General features: G+C 48.1%; 1 protein-coding gene across 1 annotated transcript in view; it reads right to left on the bottom strand.

Annotated features, from left to right (window-relative positions):
* Nucleotides 1-23,229, bottom strand: part of LOC137562325 (uncharacterized) — a 228,780-nt gene that overhangs the window by 56,305 nt on the left and 149,246 nt on the right. The window contains exons 19-20 of the mRNA XM_068273662.1: nt 23,071-23,134; nt 10,399-10,488 (exon numbers count right to left, since the gene is read on the bottom strand). Coding sequence (XP_068129763.1) covers nt 10,399-10,488; nt 23,071-23,134 — 154 coding nt within the window. The remainder of the gene's footprint in view (nt 1-10,398; nt 10,489-23,070; nt 23,135-23,229) is intronic.

The following is a 23,229-nucleotide window of genomic DNA, read 5'->3' as shown; positions in this document are numbered from 1 at the left end:
TTCGAGTAAAATATTCGAGATAGCCTTAAATATCTTTTAAAACTTGTATTGGAGGTCAATGATGCATGAAACCACCTTTTTTATGAAGAAAAACATCAAGTGATTATGTGGTGATTATGTGGTGATGCAGTAGTAATAAAAAGTCCTCCTCCTCCTCCCTTTCTTTTGTATTTTTTTTTTTTTACTTCATTTGTGGAAATATTTTATTTTAATAACACCATAGTTATATTTGTGTTGATGGCATAATAGGTACTACTAGTGGCACATTGCAAGCCACAGCGCCTTTTTCTGTGTACCCTGGCGGTGGTAAAACACAGACATCAGCAGGAGGAGGAAGTAGTTGCAGCTATTGTAGTGTGGCAATAGCTGGTAGGAGAGTGGGTGGCAGCAGAAAGTAGTTCTTCTTCTGTTCTCCCTGGCAGTGGTACTAGCAGCACACAGACAGCAAAAGCTCAATGCAGCTACAGGAGGAGGAATAGTGTGTGTCAGGCAGTGTGATGTGACTGACATAATAGGCCCTGGTTCCTAGCGGTGGTTCCAGGGCCGTAAATGAACAGCATGAGGTTCCAGACAGCGGTCGTGAAGCCCACAATGTGTCCAATACACAATTGGGACAGCACAGTTTTCAACCCGGACACCTCTTAAATAATTAAAAAAAAAATTTTTCAAATAAATGCAGCTATTGTTGAGCGTAATAGCTGGTGACGCATGGGCAGCAGCACCTTGTAATGTGTTCCCTGGCAGTGGAGAGGAGACACAGAAAGCAGGAGGAAATACAACAGCAGGCAGCGTGAGGAGGTTAAGTGTGTGGCAGACTGGCATTTGGCAGCAGGCAGGAGGGCAGGCAGCGAGACATAGTAGGCCCTGGGTCCTAGCGGTGGTTCCAGGGCCGTAAATGAACAGCATGAGGTTCCAGACAGCGGTCATGAAGCCCACATTGTGTCCAATACACAATTGGGACAGCACAGTTTTCAACCCGGACACCTCTAAAATAATTACAATTTTTTTTCAAATTAATGCAGCTATTGTTGAGCGTAATAGCTGGTGGCGCATGGGCAGCAGCACCTTGAAATGTGTTCCCTGGCAGTGGAGAGGAGACACAGACAGCAGGAGGAAATACAACAGCAGGCAGCGTGAGGAGGTTAAGTGTGTGGCAGACTGGCATTTGGCAGCAGGCAGGAGGGCAGGCAGCGAGACATAGTAGGCCCTGGGTCCTAGCGGTGGTTCCAGGGCCGTAAATGAACAGCATGAGGTTCCAGACAGCGGTCGTGAAACCCCCATTGTGTCCAATACACAATTGGGACAGCACAATTTTCAACCCGGACACCTCTTAAATAATTACAATTTTTTTTTCAAATAAATGCAGCTATTGTTGAGCGTAATAGCTGGTGGCGCATGGGCAGCAGCACCTTGTAATGTGTTCCCTGGCAGTGGAAACATACAGACAGCAGGAGTAAATACAACAGCAGGCAGCGTAAGGAGGATGAGTGTGTGGCAGTCAGACTGGCAGCAGGCAGCAGGCAGGAGGGCAGGCAGCGAGACATAATAGGCCCTGGGTCCTAGCGGTGGTTCCAGGGCCGTAAATGAACAGCATGAGGTTCCAGACAGCGGTCGTGAAGCCCACATTGTGTCCAATACACAATTGGGACAGCACAGTTTTCAACCCGGACACCTCTAAATTAATTACAATTTTTTTTTTTTCAAATTGAATGCAGCTATTTTTGAGTGTAATAGCTGGTGGTGCATGGGCAGCAGCACCTTGTAATGTGTTCCCTGGCAGTGGAGACACAGACAGCAGGATGAAATACAACAGCAGCAGCAGCAGGTGTATGTGTGTGTGCCAGTCGTCACTTCATGTCCCCCTCTCGCCGACAACAGGGGCCATGAATTCGCCTTCCACCCAAGCCTGGTTCATTTTGAGAAACATCAGTCTGTCCACAGACTTGTGAGACAGACGAGATCACTTCTCAGTGATGACTCCACCGGCTGCACTGAAGCAACGCTCTGACAGTACGCTGGAAGGGGGGCAGGAGAGCACTTCCAGGGTGTACTGCGCAAGCTCGCTCCAGATCGGCAGGTGCTTGACTAAATACTCCATGGGATCAACAGGGGCCACGCTGTCAAGCCCGCTGAAGGACCCCATGTAGTCAGCCACTGCCTATGACTGGAGAAGGATGCTGCTGCATGCACCTCCTCTCTAGTCCTTGGCAGCTCTACACTCATGTAGAGCTCTTGGGTCAGAGACAGCAGGTCTGTGGTGCGCGTGCGCTTGCTGCTGGTGGATGCAGGCACCTGCTGTTGCCTCTGTGCTGGCTGGACAGTGGGGGTGGATGTCTGAGGGAAGGCTTCCTCCTAGCGCTCAACAAGGGACAGCTGCAAATCCCTCATTTGTTGCGCACGGTCTCCACTTGCAGGCAGGCACTGGCTGAGCTTCCCCTTCAGACGTGGGTCCAGCATCATGCAGATCCAGATGTCCTCCCTCTTCTTCATCTGGATCACCTTTGGGTCCTTGCGCAGGCACCTCAGCATGTGCGCTGCCATTGGGAAGAGTCTGGCCACGTCTGCTGGCACATCATCGGCATCCCCAGAGCCGACAGTGCTGTCCTCTTCCTCTGCCTCCTCCATCTCATCCTCTCTCCACCCCCGCACCAGTCCAGCTGCGCTCTGCTGCTCCCCCTCATCAGCAGCAAGATCAGGGACCTCCACCAACTCCGAGCCCTACTCCTCAGAAGTAGCCTGTGAAGCTGCCTGCAGCTCCTGCTGGTCCAAGGCTGCCGCTCCCTCTTCCAGCAGTGCATACAGGGCCCTGTCCAGCACACACACCATGGGCACCCACTCGCACACCATTGCATGGTCCCTTCTTACCATGTTGGTGGCCCGCAGGAAGGGTGCCAGCACTGAGCACAGCTGCTGCATGTGCCCCCAGTCCTCCGTGGAGATGATGGACGGGAGGTTGGTGGCGGCACGCCCAGTTGCAGTGATGGAGGCAACTGTTGCTCGTGCAACGTACTGGCTGACAGCCTGCCTCTGTTCAACCAGACGCTCCAACATCGCCAGGGTGGAGTTCCAGCGAGTTGGAACATCGAGAATGAGCCGGTGCTGTGGCAGGTGCAGCTCCTTCTGCACCTCTTCCAGGCACGCTACGGCTGCAGGCGAGTGCTGGAAGTGACGCACAACCTTCCTTGCTGCCTCAAGGAGTCGGTCCATCCCCTGGTAGGTCCGCAGGAACTTTTGGACTACCAGGTTCAGGACGTGCGCCAGGCAGGGGATGTGGGTCAGGTCTCCCTTGTTGATGGCAGCAACAAGGTTTGCCCCATTGTCGGACACCACCTCTCCGACTCTGAGGCCTGTGGGGGTCAGCCAACTCCTCTCCTGCTCTCGGAGTTTGGCCAGGACATGGTTCGCCGTCAGTTTGGTCTTCCCCAGGCTGACCAATTCCAGCGGCGCTTGACAGTGGCGGGGCTTCACGCTGCTGCTGAGGCGGGGGGTTTGGGCTGGTGTGGCGGAGGATGAAAGCGGATCAGAGGAACCTGCTGCAATTCCACTGACCCTTCATGGTGGCACCACCCACTGCGTTGTTGCTGCTGCTGCTCTGACAGTGCCCGATGCTGCTCCCCCCTCCTCACCCCCTTCCACCAAGCTGACTCAATGCGCGGTGAAGGACAGATAGCGGCCTGTCCCAAACCGGCTCCTCCACGAGTCCATGGTGACGTGGACCCGTTGACCCACCGCGTGATCCATCCCTCTCCCGACATTGGCCATCACAGAGCGGTGAAGTGCAGGGATGGCCGTGCGCGAAAAATAATGTCGGCTGGGGATCGGCCAATCAGGGGCTGCGCACATCATGAGCGCACGCATGTCACTCCCCTCCTGCACAAGGGAATAAGGCAGGAGTTGGGAGCACATGGCCCATGCCAGCAAGCCGTTCAGCTGATGCACGTGACGGCTGCTGGGAGGCAGAACCCTGACCACCCCCTGGAATGTGTCGCTGAGCAGGGTCTGGCGATGCCTTTTGCTGGCATAGGAATCACTGGAGGGAGCAGAGGAGGCCACTGAGGATTGGCTGCCAGAACAGACCTCAGTGTCGGCGGCAGGAGTTGCAGAGGGAGGAGGAGCAGTGCGTCTCTGGAAAACTCCTGCTGGTGCTGCTGGAGGAGGTGGAGGAGGGCGGGTGGCTGCTGCCGACGGCTTCGCAGTGGTGGCGGGTCTGCCACTGCCACTGCCAGCTTCCTTCAACTTCACGAACTCCTCATGCTCGTGAAAGTGTTTCCCTGCAAGATGGTTTACCAGAGAGGTGGTGCCAAACGCAGATGGCTCCTTCCCTCTGCTGAGCTGCTTGCGGCACTGGTTGCAGGTGGCATACTTGGACTCCAAATATGGCAGGGTGAAAAAATTCCATATTAGGGAGGTGAAGTTGCCCCTTCGGCTGGAAGGTGCTGCTGCCGCTGGTCTCCCTGTGGTGGTTGGGGGGGTTCTTGGTGCGGCTGGTGGTGGCACTGGCAGAACTCGTCTCCTGATCAGCACGCTGTCTGGCCTGCCCACTTGTGATCCTGCCCATGCCTGCGATGCTGATCCTTCTAGCAAGGCCCACAGACGCATCCTCCTCCTCCTCAGAGCTGATGACATCCCCACTCCCAGGACCTGGCACCCAGTCTCTGTCCTTCACCCTGTCATCATCATCCTCCCCCTCCGCAAACATGTCCTGCTGGGATCCCCCAAACTCCCCTTCTGCATGCATGGGCGGATGGACAGTCACCACTGTCTGACTGTCCAAAGCATCATCCCCAAAAGTGCCCATCAGCATTCCTTCCTCCTCCAATTCTGCCGCAACAGCACTCCATAACCCCGCTGTGCTTGGGGATAAGAAGGTGCTGAGTGACAGGGTGCTGGTGTCACCCGCTGGGGCTGGAGAACTGCACTCCTCCTCCTCCCCAGGCAGTGCTGGTCGGCTGCTGCTGCTCTTGCGAACAGGAGTGGTGGCGGGGGTGGAGGACTCGGTTCCAGAGCTAATGGTGGCCCGCTCATCCACCATCAGTTCCACCACAGTGTCTGCGTCCTTCTCCTCAATAGGACAGCTACGACCTGGCGGTAGGAGGAACATCTGCGCCACACCCTGCTGCTGCCGCTGCTGTGTCTCTGCAGCGTGACTCCCAGCTGTTGGGCGGCCAAGGCGTCCACGGCCAGTGGCTAATGGCGGAATAGCCACTGGTGCAGACGCAGAACTGTGCATGGTGGTGGTGGCGCAGCTGCCACGCCCACGACCTCCTCTCTTGGCGATGCCCTTGCTGCCCTTGCTGCCCCTGCCCAAACCGCGGGTGCCAGTGCCAGACATCGTATATTTATAATATTGTACAAATGAAAAACAAAAAACGTATGTATGTAAAGGCGGGTGGGACAAGTGGGGTACTTTAATGGCAGAGGCGTAGCAATAGGGGTTGCAGAGGTTGCGACCGCATCGGGGCCCTTGGGCCAGAGGGGCCCCGAAGGGCCCACCCTCCACTACAGTATTAGCTCTCTATTGGTCCTGTGCTCATAATAATCACTTCTATAGATACTTTGAATAGTAGTGATCATTAACAAACTGTTCCCCATCCCCTTCTTGCACTTCTGACACTGCAGCTGCCATTGGCAGATTTTGGTGCGCCGTACCAATTGTTATGTATAGAATGCTTGGGGGGCCCCATTGTAAACCTTTCATTGGGGCCCACAGCTCCTTAGCTACGCCACTGTTTAATGGGGTGGGATTGGTGGTGGTGGGTGTGTGAGGTGATGGACAGGTGTTGTGCTCTACAGCAGAGATCGGTGTAGCGCCAACGATAGAGTGCGCAGTGCGCACACAAAGACCCTAGCTGACGCTGACTGACGGTGTCCCTACACACAGACTACAGTACAGTATAGTCAGCTAATACACAATAGAAGTAATATAAACAATAGGACGGTTGTAGCACTAACGAGAGGGTGCGGACTGCGCAGACGTGCACTGCGCACACAAAGACTCCAGGTAACGCGGTGATGGACGGTCCCTATACACAGACTAGAGTACACTACAGTACTACTTACTAAACAATACAAGAATCTAGCTAAATAATACAACAGGTGTGACTAGATTACAGAGAGCAGATACAGCAGGACAGGTATAGCAGTAAAGCTGGGCCTTGCTAACTACAAAATACTATAGTACAATAATCTATCTAACACAGAAGTAGTAGTACAGGAGTAGAGTAGGACAGGTGAGAGCACAGGTAAGGTAGAGACTAGAGCACCAAGCAGGGCAGGCTGCCTTGCCTAGGCACAGGGCCTAGCTGCTGGCTGCAGGCCTGCAGCAGCACCAGTGACAGTCTCTCTCCCTCCCTAGTCCCTAATCACACAAACTAAACTGCCTAAAATACAATCTATCTACAATACAAAGCAATACAGTTGAATATCAAGTGTTGGAGTGTAAAAACGCTAGGTTTAAAACAATAGCAATGGACTTGCACACAGACAAAAAGCACTGGAACAGTTCTCTCAGTACACTCAGTCAGTAAGTCGCAAGCAGGACGAGTGAGGCAAGATGGCGTCCGCTATTTATAGAGGGGGGCTTGGCCAGGCTCCCCCTCTGTGATTGGCTGCAGTCAGAGGGCTGTCAGAGGGCTGGGAGCCCTCTGATTCGCTTGTGAGGACTCGAGGTGACGTCTGCCGTGACGCTATCCGAGCTCGTGACGCTATCCGAGCTCAGATGGCTATAGGATATCTCCGGATAGCTGCTTGCTATCCGAATGCGCTCGGATAGCACAGCCCGGATAGTTAATACTATTCGAGCTCGAATAGTGAAAAAAGAGCTAGGACATCCGAGTACCTCGGATATCCTAGCTCAGATGAGCATCACTAATGGGAAGAGAGATGCACACTTCAGTGAGAAATAGAGGTAACTTAATTTAAGAGGGCTATAACATGAGTAGTCTGAGACCAGGAAGTATTCAGCTGGCTTATCTGTCCAGACCTCTCTCAGTGCTTCTCCTATCACTGGAGAAGCCGGATGACTGTAAGAATTGATATCTGTATCCACTGTTCTCTGCAGAATATTCAGTCTGGTGTGACAGGAGCCAGTAAAAACAGATAATAATGAGGACAGCCAACATCTGTAATGAAGGGGGAAGTGAAGCCTTCTGCAAGGTCCTGACTTCCTTCTTTTCTAGCACACAGCAGGGGCACAGGGCTGTGCTGATACCAGGTTATATGCTCGGTCAAGTTCCACCAAACCAGCTCCATGCTCTGTACATACACTGCTGATACATAAAAAGTAAATTGTAGCTGGGAAACAAAGGGGGCGGCACATAGTGCAGACAGCAGCATGGTGCTGTGTGCTGCAGGATGCCTGCTGACATTACAGTGTCTCAACTTGTGCCTTTCCCCAGATGCTGCATCGGCCCTGGTCTGAGTGGGGATTCTGGGCACCAGTAGTACACTATGCAATTACACAGAACTTTTCCTTGAGAATTTATCCTGGTGGTTTGTGCGTAGCAAAGCTGTAGGCCAATATACTGTTATGCATCTTAGCCATATTCCTAAGTCCCAGTGCATGTTTGCAGAAAATATATCCTATGCACAGATAGTACAGAATACCCAGAAAGCTCATGGTGACCCAGAACCATGCGAAAAAGCACTTTTACTAAAAAGCAACACTGAATATAATTTTGCCTTCTTAAACAGAAGGTATTTGTAATAATTCAGCTTTAAGTGAGCAACTGTGGTTTCCCAAGATGCATCACTCCCAAATATGCAAATCATGTCTTTATGCCCCTAAAGCCAGAAGCACATACAAAACTGCTGGTGTATAGTAAGCCTATAGCTTATACATTTTACAAAACCACATCAATACTACATGCCTACAGTCTGTTTTGGACTTTCTGGTGCTCATCAGTGCATGCATGGTATAGATTGATATGGCTCTATGGGATATTATATGCAAACATCAGTGATTGGTATCTTGTGGATTAACTACCTATGTTTACATTACCTAACTACCTGTGGGATCTAAAGACCTATTTGGGAATAGAAAACTGGAAAATTACTTTCAAATGGAGATTATTCATAAAACTCAGCAAAATGATAAGGTCATAATGCAGAAACTAAAATTACTGTATCCAGTGATTATAATTTGTCATTTGTTTACATCATGCAGTTGAGAGTGATCAGTAATAGGACAGAGAGATCCCTGTCTATTACTACAATATTAACATAACCGCCAGCAATTGGTGCAGTTCTTCTTCCATTGTTCCTGTTTAATTAGGGAGCAAATTGAGCTGTTCCTTTTCTCTATGCAAGGCTGCCATTTAAAGCGTACCTGAACTCAGAACTTTCCCTCTGCTCTAAAAGATACACAGCAGCATAATAACCGTTAAAGAAAAACATTACTTTGTTACAGCTGATATAAATCCTGCAATAAACATGCAGTGTCTACTTCCTGCTTTCATGGAAGCAGAGATAGGGTTAACATCCTGTGTTTACAAATTAGCAGCTCTGCCATGGCAGAGGAGATTCCTGAGCTGACGCAGCTCAATAATTCAAATTACAGTGGTGATTATTCACAAATACGAGGGAATTAGACGGGCTAAACTCTTTAAAGTGTAACTGTCGGGCATAAAATAAAAAATCAATCCTTTATTTTTATCTGGTAAACAAGTAATAAGGATGCTAACCAGACAATCCAAAAGTTTAAATTTCTATTACTTTTCTTGTTTATAAATGATCATTCCTCAGTTTACCTGACTCTAATTTGGTACGTTGCCGCACAAAGGAAGTTTCAGAGCATGCTGGGTTGTCTTTTTTTTATTCTTTATTTCCCCTCAGACTTACCGTATTTTTCGGAATATAAAACGCACTTTTTCTTCCCCAAAACTAGGGGGAAAAAGTGGGTGCGTCTTATATTCTAAAGGTACGGTATTTGGGCCCCAAAACATACTTACCGGTTCCTGCAGCCGCGATCCTGTCCTCCTCCGTCTGACTGCCGACTTCCAAGGGTCATCCGAGGGTCCCAGCTGTGGTCATCTGAGGGTCCCAGCCATCCCATCCAGAATCCCGGCTCTTCAGTGTCCCAGTCGCCAGATCGTCTTCACTGCAGACAGCAGCCATGCGGTAATCACGCGCTGCTGCCTCGCCGACACCCTCCATGGTAACGGCGTCCTCTTCCTAGTTACGGTGCCCCCTTCTGTGTGACGAGCGGCGCATGTGCGCCGGGTCACGCATGACTTCAGGCGCACGTGCGCCGGGGTCACGCATGACGTCAGGCGCACATGCGCTGCTCGTCACACAGAAGGGGGCACCGTAACTAGGAAGAGGACGCCGTTACCATGGAGGGTGTCGGCGAGGCAGCAGCGCGTGATTACCGCATGGCTGCTGTCTGCAGTGAAGACGATCTGGCGACTGGGACACTGAAGAGCCGGGATTCTGGATGGGATGGCTGGGACCCTCAGATGACCACAGTTGGGACCCTCAGATGACCCTTGGAAGTCGGCAGTCAGGCGGAGGAGGACAGGATCGCGGCAGCAGGATCAGGTGAGATGCTGCAGGGGCAAAGTGTAGTGTAGTTTGTGTTGGGTGCAGGATTTAGTTAGTGTAGTGTAGTTTGGGTTTGCTGCAGGGGTTAGTTAGTGAAGTGTAGTAGTGTAGTGTAGTTTGGGTTTCTACAGGGGTTACTTAGTGAAGTGTAGTGTAGTTTGGGTTGGCTGCAGGGGTTAGTTCGTGTAGTGTAGTGTAGTGTAGTTGGTGGGGGCAGCAGGGGTAAGTGAAGTGTAGTGTAGCAGGATTTAGTGTAGATGAGCAGTTCAGCTTAGATAGAGACAGTTTTGGGGGGTTTAAAGGTCCATAAGACACCCCTGCAACATAGACGCACCTAGGTTTAGTTTTTTTTTTTTTCCTGATTTTTGCCTTCTAAATCTAGGTGCGTCTTATATGCCGGAGCGTCTTATATTCCGCAAAATACGGTAACTAATGTACAGAAGGAAAAAAGGACAACCCAGCATGCCCTGCAACTTCCTTTTAGCGGCAACGTACTAAATAAGAGTCGGGAAAACTGGGGAATGATAATTTATAAACAAGAAAAGTAATAGAGATATTAACTTTTGAATTGCCTGATTAGCATTCTTATTACTTGTTTACCAGATAAAAATAAAGAATTGATTTTTGATTTTATGTCCGACAGTTACACTTTAAATACATACAGGGTGCATTTCTCTGTTTTTCTTCTGCCCTGTGCAAGAATTCAGGTCCACTTTAATTGGATACATACAGGCTCCCAATCCTCTTGACAACCTAGCTAGCATTAGCAAAAATTAGAATGAAACACTCGGAATGTATGTAGATGTGCTGGTGTACTTTGATGTCTAGTAATCAGTTTAAATTATTAAACAAACAAACCTGTATGGTCTTCACATCTCTTGAACGTTGTAGAGGGGTTGCTCCTTTGTAATCTAAAACATCAATATCGACTTCTAATTGCAATAGAGTCTGTTGAAGGATTTCAAATATTAATAAGATTAATACTATTTATCACACAGGAGAGTAAAATCATTTTAAAAGAGCTATAAAAATGATATTAAAGTGTCCCCAGCTAATATCACTGCTATCATGAAGTAATTAAAATAATTCCAGAGTTTTTTTCCTCATGCAAACACATTTTAAACATGGAAAATGGGTAAACGTGGTGTATTTATACTCTAGAACCTAGGTTCTCAACGTGTGGTACGCGTACCCCAAGGGGTACTTCTGATGGTTCCAGGGGGTACTCGGCCTTGATATACTTAACCAAGAATAACTAATTTAGAGTTTTTAGAAAATGATAAATCTTATTTAAACACCAAATTAGTATTTAGTAAATGCTTGGAAATTGTTTAGAGCCAATTATCATGTACTACAATTAAATATAATTTGTCAAGGGGTACTTATGATAATGTTTACTATGCTAGGGGGTACTTGGCGAGTGCAGGGCTTTAAAAGGGGTACATACCAATAAAAAGTTGAGAAACACTGCTCTAGAAGACGATAATACGATGCTTCCCAAAGCACCCAACCGCATTGGCACCAAAAGGACATAAAATGACGAATAACATTGTACTTAAAAAGTTATAGAGGTTAAAATGTACCATCTTGTAACTGCCTGTATCTCAAAGCAAATACACTTTAAAACTACCGGGACTCATATGTGATAGTGTAGTATGCAAGAACAAAATTTTTGTTGTAAAAAGTAAGAAATACTAGAATAAATATTTAAAGTGAACCTAAATGGAGAGGGATATGGATGTTTCCTTTTAAACAATACCAGTTGCCTGGCTGTCCTGTTGATCTCTTTGGCTGCAGCAGTGGCTGAATCACACACCTGAAACAAGCATGCAGCTAATCCAGTCTGACTTCAGTAAGAGCACCTAATCTGCATGCTTGTTGAGGGGCTGTGGCTTAACGTATTAGAGACACAGGATCAGCAGGAAAGTCAGGCAACTGGTATTATTTAAAGGGACTCCGAGCACCTCTCATGGGTATGCCTTTAAAGAGACTCCGACCAGTACTGCAAAGTACTTAAAGAGAGTCTGAAGCGAAAAAAAATTGCTATATTTACCTTTTAATTAGCTTTAGAAGTCTCATCAGCGGTAAACTGCCGCATCCCCGCCGAAAAACGAGGGCTGCTGACCCCCCAAATCCCGGGGGGGGGGGGGGGAATCTGGCCGGCGCTTCCTGAAAGAGGCAGAGCTCTCTGCTGCAGCTCTGCCTCTACTGATGTCAATCGCAGGGGATCGCCACCTATCCCTGCCCCTCTCTCTCTTCCTTCACAGAGAGGGGCAGGGAGAGGCGGAGATCTGCATGGCGATTGACGGCAGGTGATGCAGAGCTACAGCAGAAAGCTCTGCCTCTCAGGGCAGCACAATCCACAACCAAGTTGGTCGTGGATGTTTGCCCGGGGATTTGGGGGGTCTGCAGCACTCGTTTTTCGGCGGGGATGCGGTGGTTTACCGCTGATGAGACTTTTGAAGCGAATTAAAAGGTAAATATAGCAAATTTTTTTTGCTTCAGAGTTGTAATAGATAGCGGAGATGCCGCCGCAGCAGTGAGCGGCATGGCGTCTGTCTCCGCGTCTCAGCCGGCGGCCTCCGCCGCGCAATTACATGGTGGAGTTTTGCCTGGTCCTTCAGTTGCACATAGACTGAGGGCTACGCGCGCGCGCGCCAGGCGACAGGACCTTTATGCGAATAGAAGGGGAGTCAGCTGATCGGCCGGTCAGTCGACTCCAGCAGTGCTCCTGATTGGCTGAGTGACTGGGGCGGCGTTGTGGGGCGCTCTCAGTATATATATGGCCTCAGATGATATCAGTAGCTCCTCGTCAGCTGTTGCAAATGCTACGTGTTAGCACTCAGACCTTAGTAAGATCCCAAAGTGTGCTAGAACCAGCAGGAGCTGGGGATCCACACTTCCACGTCAGATTCTGTTGATAGCTAAATTACTAATTGAATTGTATTATTTGTTATGACCTTCTGCTACCCTTGACTACTCTTCTGTCTACTGATTCTGTGCTTCTGCCTATCTGATCCTGTTGCCGAATCTGCTTGTCTGACTCTCCTGCTCTCACCACTGAGCCTAGTCCCTGGTGAGGGATTCTCTGTACAGCTTAATCACCTGCTCCTCAGGTGACTAGTAGCTGCAGTACAGTCTTAATCACCTGCTCCTCAGGTGACCAGCAGCTGCAGTACAGTCTTAATCACCTGCTCCTCAGGTGATGAGTAGCTGCAGTACAGTCTTAATCACCTGCTCCTCAGGTGTTTACCTGCTGCAGTGCAGTCTGAATCACCCGCTCCACGGGTGATCAGTACACGATGTCTTACTGTGCACCACCCGCTCCTCGGGTGAACTGATTACTAGTTCATCTGCATCTCCGGCTTGCTGGAGTGGTGATCCCTGTGTTCTATGGAGATATCTCCCTCTACTAGCTCCTCTGGGGGAGTTGGTATCTCTATCTGTATTACTGTTGCACCAAACACCTATCTTTACATCTGGTGGTCCTGTGTCTCGCTATACTCGCATTATTGGTGATTCTGCAGATCATTACATAATCAGGTATAGCATCTGTATTATTGGTGATACTGCAGATCACCAATAATCAGAAAATCTGTTCTTGCTGACACCAATCGTTACAAGAGTCTCTTTAAAGATGCAGACCTCTCTGTAGCTTGTGCTCTCCTCTTTCATTCGAAGCCTGAATCACTGTTCTACACCAAATACGTTTTCATTCGATCTCAATCTAAAAATCACAGCTGCCATCTTGGCTATGTTATAACTTCCAGGTCACTGCTGTCTTCTCTGTCATTGCAAGAGCCTCCTTCAGAGGCAGTGGCGGACATACGGCCGTGCAGGCCGTGCCGCCGCACGAGGGCCCCTGAAGTTCCGCTGCTTCAGGGGCCCATTAAGTATTGCAGGGTTTTTTTTTTTTTTTTTTTTTTTAATTTTATTTTATTTTTTTAACCTGGGGGCCCCGACTCCTGTCCTCCCCCCTCACCTCGGGCCCCCCATCCCCCCTCACCTCGCCCCCCCCCCCCCTCATGCGGCGGGAGAGCGGAAAATACAGGAAGTCTCCGGCTGGGGCTGCAGCAGACGCTTGGTCTCCAACTTGGAGACATATCGGAAACTAAGCAGCAGCTGCCTCTAGCGTCTGCTGCAGCCCTGGCCGGAGACTTCCTGTATTTTCTGCTCTCCCGCCGGCCGCCGCGCATACCGGGAGGGGGGCCCCGAGGTGAGTGAGGATAGGAGTCGGGCCCCCCACCCGGATAGCTACCCACCCGGCTACCTACCCCGCTACCTAACCACCCACCCGGCTACCTAACCACCCTGCCGGCTACCTACCCACCCACCCGGCTACCTAACCACCCTGCCGGCTACCTACCCGGCTACCTACCCACCCACCCGGCTACCTACCCCACTACCTAACCACCCACCCGGCTACCTAACCACCCTGCCGGCCACCTACCCACCCACCCGGCTACCTACCCACCCGGCTACCTAGCTACCCACCCGGCTACCTAACCACCCTGCCGGCTACCTACCCGGCTACCTACCCACCTGGCTACCTAGCTACCCACCCGGCTACCTAACCACCCTGCCGGCTACCTACCTACCCACCCGGCTACCTACCCACCCGGCTACCTAGCTACCCACCCGGCTACCTAACCACCCTGCCGGCTACCTACCCGGCTACCTACCCACCCGGCTACCTACCCACCCGGCTACCTAGCTACCCACCCCGCTACCTAACCACCCACCCGGCTACCTAACCACCCTGCCGGCTACCTACCCACCCACCCGGCTACCTAACCACCCTGCCGGCTACCTACCCGGCTACCTACCCACCCACCCGGCTACCTACCCCACTACCTAACCACCCACCCGGCTACCTAACCACCCTGCCGGCTACCTACCCACCCACCCGGCTACCTACCCACCCGGCTACCTAGCTACCCACCTGGCTACCTAACCACCCTGCCGGCTACCTACCCGGCTACCTACCCACCTGGCTACCTAGCTACCCACCCGGCTACCTAACCACCCTGCCGGCTACCTACCTACCCACCCGGCTACCTACCCACCCGGCTACCTAGCTACCCACCCGGCTACCTAACCACCCTGCCGGCTACCTACCCGGCTACCTACCCACCCGGCTACCTACCCACCCGGCTACCTAGCTACCCACCCGGCTACCTAACCACCCTGCCGGCTACCTACCCACCCACCCGGCTACCTACCCACCCACCCGGCTACCTACCCACCCTGCCGGCTACCTACCCACCCACCCGGCTACCTACCCACCCGGCTACCTAGCTACCCACCCGGCTACCTAACCACCCTGCCGGCTACCTACCCGGCTACCTACCTACCCACCCGGCTACCTACCCACCCACCCGGCTACCTACACACCCACCCGGCTACCTACACACCCACCCGGCTACCTAACCACCCACCCGGCTACCTAGCAACCCACCCGGCTACCTAGCAACCCACCCGGCTACCTAGCTACCCACCCGGCTACCTAACCACCCTGCCGGTTACCTACCTACCCGGCTACCTACCCACCCGGATACCTACACACCCACCCGGCTACCTACCCGGCTACCTACCCACCCACCCGGCTACCTACCCACCCGGATACCTAACCACCTACCCGGCTACCTACCCGGCTACCTAACCACCCACCCGGCTACCTACCCGGCTACCTACACACCCACCCGGCTACCTACCCACCAGGCTACCTACCTACCTACTCACCCGGCTACCTACCAACCCACCAGGCTACCTACCCACCCAGCTACCTAACCACCCACCTACCCACCCACCAGGCTACCTACCCACCCGCCTACCCAGCCACCCACCAGGCTACCCACCCGGCTACCCAGCCACCCACCAGGCTACTTACCCACCCGGCTAAGGGCTACCTACCTACCCACCCGGCTGCCTACCTACCTACCCACCAGGCTACCTATCCACCCAACCACCCATGGGAGCTGCGCGCCGGATGGAGGCTGGGACAGGAGGTCTGCTGCTGCAGGTGAGTAAATGTTTTTTTTTATTATTTATTTTAGCAGGTGTATGTTCTGGGCAGGTCTGCCACATGATTGCGTGTATGTTCTGGGCAGGTCTGCCACATGATTGCATGTATGTTCTGGGCAAATTTGCTACATGATTGCATGTGTTTTCTGGGCAAATCTGCCGACATGATTGCACATATTTTCTGGGCATATCTGCCGACATGATTGCAGGTATTTTCTGGGCATATCTGCCGACATGATTGCAGGTATTTTCTGGGCATATCTGCCGACATGATTGCAGGTATTTTCTGGGCATATCTGCCGACATCATTGCAGGTATTTTCTGGGCATATCTGCCGACATCATTGCAGGTATTTTCTGGGCATATCTGCCGACATCATTGCACGTATTTTCTGGGCATATCTGCCGACATCATTGCACGTATTTTCTGGGCATATCTGCCGACATCATTGCACGTATTTTCTGGGCAAATCTGCCGACATGATTGCACATATTTTCTGGGCATATCTGCCGACATGATTGCAGGTATTTTCTGGGCATATCTGCCGACATGATTGCAGGTATTTTCTGGGCATATCTGCCGACATGATTGCAGGTATTTTCTGGGCATATCTGCCGACATCATTGCAGGTATTTTCTGGGCATATCTGCCGACATCATTGCAGGTATTTTCTGGGCATATCTGCCGACATCATTGCACGTATTTTCTGGGCATATCTGCCGACATCATTGCACGTATTTTCTGGGCATATCTGCCGACATCATTGCACGTATTTTCTGGGCATATCTGCCGACATGATTGCACGTATTTTCTGGGCAAATCTGCTCACATTATGTGTATTTTCTTGAGAAAACCTGCACAATTATGTGAATTTTCTGGGGAAAGGGTCACCAAAACTTGGGCCCACTGTCTTTGCGTTGCACTTTTCAAGGGAACCTGAGGTGAGAATAATATTGAGGCTGCCATATTTCTCTCCTTTTAAGCAATACCAGTTGCCTGGTTGCCGTTCTGGTCCTCTGCCTCTTATTCTTTCAACCATAGACCCTGAACAAGCATGCAGCAGGTCAGGGGTTTCTGACAATATTGTCAGAACTGAGAAGATTAAGCTGCATGCTTGTTGCTGGTGTAATTCAGTTTATTACTGCAGCCAAATAGATCAGCAGGGCTGCCAGGCAACTAGTATTGTTTAAAAGGAAATAAATATGGCAGCCTCCATATCATTCTCACGCCGGGATCACTTTAAATTAGTTAGCTCCGCCCTTATCCGGTCATTGCCACGCCCATTTTTTGCGGCGGCGCTACGCGCCGCAGGTTCTATCCACTCCCAATTTTGCCACGGCGCGCGAAGCGCCGCAGGTTATAGCCGCACCCATTTTTTGCCGCGGCGCGCTTCGCGCGACGCAGGTCAGATGGGCCCACAATTGATATTTTGCACAGGGGCCCACTGCTGCCTGTGTCCGCCACTGTTCAGAGGGGTCATAGCATGACTTTGTTGGCTTAAGTCTGGCTTAATGAGAGATGTTCAGAGTCCCTTTAAAAGGAAAAATCCATATCCTTCTCAGTTTAGGTTCACTTTAAGTAACCACTTGCTTTTACAACTGAGGTAGAACACATTCCTCTCTTACTTAGTCCATCCTAAACACTGGCATGGATCTGGCCCCCAGGCCTGGAGTTCAAAACCTGTTATCTACATAGCGCTGAGTACAGATTATCAGTTTATTTTACAGAAAAATTTTTTAGGGAGACTTTATAGAAAAGCATGTGATAGAGCTGATCAGGTGACTTAATTTTAAGTCCCTAACTGTTAAGTTCTGATCATGTGTTCATGCCACATTTGCTTTCTGAGTGGGCTTAAACTGGAATAATTTAAAACAGTGTTGGGAACCTGGAGAGAAATGACTCTACTTGCCAGTGGCATTTTGTGCAGGACTGATGCACGTTACCAATCTACAAGCAGGGGGTTGCGTACTGCCCTGAGATAGACTTTCAGTTCACTTTTTACTCACCTGCAGATGGTATCAGATGTCTGGATTTTCCTGAACTTCCACCTCCTGCTAGCAGAGGTTGTTCCCTATTGTCTGAGACTCATAAAGGGGCGTAACTACAGGGGAGCAGCCAATGCAACTGCAAGGGGGTACAGAGCTGTGAGGGGGCCCTAACTACTAACAAAGGGGTTCATTCTTTAGATAGGTGTTTTTGTGGCTACACTTGTTATACGTGTGAAGATTATGATGGCCACACTTGTTTTGTGACCCTTGTAAGATGGTCCCCCAGGTTGCAAGGGTCACCAAAGGCAGGTAAAGGAAAGGGTGTGACCATTGGGGGCCCCATCAAAGATTTGCTGGGGGGCCCCATGATTTGTAGTTACGCCACTGGACCCAGGCAAACCAAATCAGTTGACAAACTCATTACCAAGTTCCTTGTCTTTCTTGTTCTTGCTGAACTCTAGTCCCATATTTTCCGTGACCTGTCCTGACTTGTTTTTCAATAGCTATTTGCTAGTCCGTGACCTGACCTTGTCTCTGCCTACTAATTCTGGACTGCAATCTAGTAAATATATCATGCAGTCTTCTGTGTATATTTGTCCTTATCTTCTAAGTTAGAGTTTTGACTGTGCTAAAACATTATGTGACTGTCTAAAACATTATGTGGCTGTGCTTTAACCACTTCAGCCTAACTGGACGAAAATTTTCATCCAGTTAGGCTGCGCGCACTCCCGCGGGTTGTGCGTGCTCCCGCGGCCCTTCCCCCCTCCCCCCCGTGCACGCCCCCGCTGCTGGCCATTAGCCCACCGATCAATGTAAGGGATTATAAATCCCTTTCACTGATCGGACCTCCCCCGGAGAAAAGCCGATAGTGTCTCTTTAGACGCTGTGGCTTTTCTGAGCTCTGGTCTTCTTTCTTCTTCCTGGGAGCGAGATCGATCGCTCCCAGGACTTTTTGACTGTGGCCATCTTGTGGCCAAATAGCAAACTACACCAAAAACATACTTTGTATTACATAAATACATTTTTAAACATGAAAAATCCTGTTTACCTCCCACACCAAAAAATACCTACATACAAGTTTTAATAAAAATAAAATAAAAAATTACAATAATAAAAAAAACATAAATAGTTACCTAAGGGTCTGAACTTTTTAAATATTCATGTCAAAGGAGTATATCAATATGATTTATTAAATTATGGGCTTCTAAATAGTGATGGACGAAAATTGAAAAAATGCACCTTTATTTCCAAATTAAATATCGGAGCCATACATTGTGATAGGGACGTTATTTAAATGGTGTAATAAGCGGGACAAATTAGTAAATAATGTACATAGGTTTTAATTATGGTAGCATGTATTAATTTCAAACTATAATGGCCAAAAGCTGAGGAATAATGATTTTTTTCCATTTCTTTCTTAATATTCCTGTTAAAATGGATTTACAATAAATTAATTCTCATCAAAATGTATCACCCACAGTAAGCCTAATTGGTGGCGGAAAAAACAAGATATAGATCAATTCATTGTGATGAGTAGTGCTAAAGTTATTGGCAAATGAATGGGAGGTGAAAGTTGTTCAGATGTAAAAAAATCTCAACCCTGTAGGCTGAAGTGGTTAATAAACACCATAGGAAAAAATGTAACTTACAATGCAATTTACTCTGGGACAAATGTACATACCGTATTTTTCGGACCATAAGACGCACCGGACCATAAGACGCACCCAGGTATTAAGGACAAAAATCAAGAAAAAAAATATATAACTAAACCTAGGTGCATCTATGATGCAAGGGTGTCTTATGGAGCTTACCCCCAAGCTAGCTCTATCTCCTAAGCTACATTGCCCATTTAAAGTAACCCCTGCTGCCTTCCTCAGCTCTAATAACCCCGCCTGCCTCCCAGTTACACTGGCACCCCTCCCCCCCCCCCCCCCCCTTAGACTTCTGTATCCCTTGGCAATAGCAGGGAATAGCATAGTCCCTCCTCGTGTGGCCCCTGGCAGCCCAGAATTAAAAAAATACCTGTTCCATTTTCTCCTCCCCCCTCTCCTTTCCTGTAGCCCATGGCAACTGGCCAGTAATGAAAAAAAAACACTTTCCCCGCAGCAGCCCCTCTCCTGCTACATCGTTTAGAGCCCCAAGAATCCAGAGAATAACAAATAAAACTTTGTCTGCGGTGATCCCCGCCCATCCCCCCACCCCCTGCTGAGTCTCTTGTTGCCCCCAACAACAACACAATAGCCAAGTGTTACAACCGGAGGGCTCCAATGCCGCTATATGCAACTCTATCCCCACTGGCAATTGCAGAGTCTGAAGCGCTAAAGCGGAAGCCTAATTACCTGATCCAGCCGCCGCGATCGTCCATCTCGTGTCCTCCCATGCTTGCAGCCTCGCGTTGGCGTCATCTTACTGCGTGACCCGACGGTGCGCACCATCATGTGACCTGACTGCACACCCTAGGGTCACGCAGTAAGAGGCCACCAACGCGAGGCTGCAAGCATGGGAGGACACGAGATGGACGATCGCGGCGGCTGGATCAGGTAATTAGGCTTCCGCTTTAGCGCTTCAGACTCTGCAATTGCCAGTGGGGATAGAGTTGCATATAGCGGCATTGGAGCCCTCCGGTTGTAACACTTGGCTATTGTGTTGTTGTTGGGGGCAACAAGAGACTCAGCGGGGGGCGGGGGGATGGGCGGGGATCACCGCGGACAAAGTTTTATTTGTTATTCTCTGGATTCTTGGGGCTCTAAACGATGTAGCGGGAGAGGGGCTGCTGCGGGGAAAGTGTTTTTTTTTTTCATTACTGGCCAGTTGCGGGAAGTTAACTGCCAAAGGAAAGGTTTTATTTCCTCCTTAATCCTACCGTTGCGGGATACAGTAGCCTTGGCAGGGACTGCTGCGTGTATCCTAGTGTCTTTGTGCACTTGATGGGGACACCTGGCACAATCCAAAATGCACTATTCGGACCATAAGACGCAGTGACTTTTCCCCCCCCACTTTTGGGGAAGAAAAAGTGCGTCTTATAGTCCGAAAAATACGGTATATGTACATTTATACATGGGCAGCATGGTGGCATAGTGGTTAGCTCTCTCGCCTTGCAGCGCTGGGTCCGTGGTTCGAATCCCAGCCAGGGCACTATCTGCAAAGAGTTTGTATGTTCACTCCGTGTCTGCGTGGGTTTCCTCCGGGCACTCTACACTATAACTGGAAGAAAAATACAATGGAAAAAAAAACAATACAAAAGAAAATTTCAAAGAAGCTATAGGTAAAGTTTTAAAAATCCTAGGGAAGGTGTATATTAATACTGTTGGTCCTGTAACCAGGTGGTGAATTCTACATCATACCTCTCGAACACTGCCCAGGTGAATCAAAATTGTGCAAATAAATTGACTTTGAAGCCAGTTAAGGGGACCAAAAACCAAACAACCACAAGTTCCATATAACAGACTTGTATTGGGGAGGTGACCAGAGGCGTATCTACAACGGTCCAAGTATGGCATGTGCCATGGACGCCTCTTACTGGGGGCGCTGCTCTGTAGCATCTTTGGTGTTTTCCATACAGATTCGAGTTTTTATCCACTTCAAGACGAGAGCAATTTTCACATATCAGCGCTGAGCCCATTCATTCACCAATAACTTGATTACTACTTATCCCACCTAAATGTTCTATATATTGTTTTTTTTTTCAGGACAAATTAGGCTTTTAGCGTGTAATTTTGTTTAGCAATTACCTTATTTTCTATGCATTTTAAAGGGAAAATAAGGGGAAAAAATAGAAAAAAACACTATTTCTCCATTTACATCCACTATAGCTTTACAATAAACAGTGCTAACTATATGTTAAACCCACAAATTTTATTTGCTTATCCATCCTGGTTATTTCAACATTTAGATTATGTTCCTAGTACAATGTATGGTGACATTATTGTATTTGGAAATAAAGGTGTCTTTTTTTTCTATTTTTTTTATTTTTACATTGTACACTATCGATGATTACAAAACCTTATTTGCAAAAAAAAATAATAAAAAAAATTAAAAATAGTAATATACCCTCATGGCATACATATTTAAAAAGCCAGGTTCCTAAGTTTAAAATATATGCTTTTTTCTTTTATATTCTGTAACTTTGTTTTCATTTTACAAGTCTTTTATTTTGGTACAGAATATGCAAAAATGTAATTTCTTTTGATTCAGTGACTAAAAGAATACACAAGACATGGGCCTCAACCCTAAAACTCTCTAAACTCTATTCTACTACCTATCACGGTTAAAATGTTACCACATATGTCTCTTGTAGTTTTCCTACAACTTTCCCAGGTGTGATCATAATTTTGAAATTGAATTATGTTTTGATTGAGTTTGTTCTTACCTATTTTTTATGTCATGTGGATTCCAAGCTTTAAAACACTCCAAAATGTATTCTACAACTTGTCACGGTTAAAATGATACCACATGTGCCACATTTAGTATCAGACTGGTGGTGCACTCTCTACAACTACACTGGACGTATATATATGTTGTGTTGTCATGAAGTGGTTATCTGGGGGATAGCCTGCTGCCTGGTTACATTTGTAGGGGACAAGCTGCCTATTATTTGGGTGGTATGTATAGGTTGACCTGTTTAGAAATTCCATTGTTATAGGCCATGCTTCACTTCAACCTGGACACAACCAATTCAACCGAAACTATGGCCTCAATTCACTAAGATTTATCAAACACTTTATCAAACGTTTGATAATTTACCTCGTGACTAAAATCTAATTTTGAATTCACTAAGGTGTTACAGATTTATCAAATGTTTTATAGATAAAATGTTCAATAAATCTTTAACACCTTAGTGAATTCAAAATTAGATTTTATTCATGAGGTAAATTATCAAACGTTTTATAAAGTGTTTGATAAAGCTTAGTGAATTGAGGCCTATGTGTTAATATATTTAGAGAGACCCCTCTGGAGGTGACATAAGAAAAGCAAATTTGCAAAAAAGAATCGTGTGAAAACACGCTGAAGGGATGTAAGTATGATCAGACTAAAGGTGCCCAAACACGGTACAATAAAAATGTTCAATTTCTCTGTTTATTCAACCAAAACAATCAAATCAAATTAAAGTTTAAAAGAATCTTTTTTTTTTTTTGATCAAGAAAAAATTATTGATTATCCCGTTTTTTTCAATAAAGATCCAATTGGACATGTTGGAAAAATCTTTATATTCGATCTAATGGAATAATCAAACCACATTATCTAATAAAAAAAATGAAAAATTGTACCATGTATGGGCACCATAACTTGTACTTTGTGGATCAGATCTGCCTGAAAACATAATCCAGAGTATTTATTTCCCAAATACTGAAGAATTATTTTATAAACCATACACACGTTTGAATGTGCTGTGGATATTTTGTTTTAAGCTTGATACTTGAAGCAATGTTAATTATTCAGTACGCTTAATTGGCCTTGTGTGTATACCATGTATACATATGTCATACAGGAATATGAGAGCAGTTATCAATATCCTCACCTCAACATGCTGGTGCTCCCCAAAGTATGATGCCGTGTGCAGCAGTGTACTGCCATCAATGCACCTGCAAAGAATACCAGGAAAATAAATACAATTTCAATCATTCATACTAATTAAAATATTGATATTAACCTGCGTAATTGTGAATATATATATATA

This window comes from Hyperolius riggenbachi, chromosome 3 (assembly GCF_040937935.1).
Source record: "Hyperolius riggenbachi isolate aHypRig1 chromosome 3, aHypRig1.pri, whole genome shotgun sequence".
Taxonomy (NCBI): domain Eukaryota; kingdom Metazoa; phylum Chordata; class Amphibia; order Anura; family Hyperoliidae; genus Hyperolius; species Hyperolius riggenbachi.
This window is presented reverse-complemented; position numbering and strand designations above follow the sequence as displayed.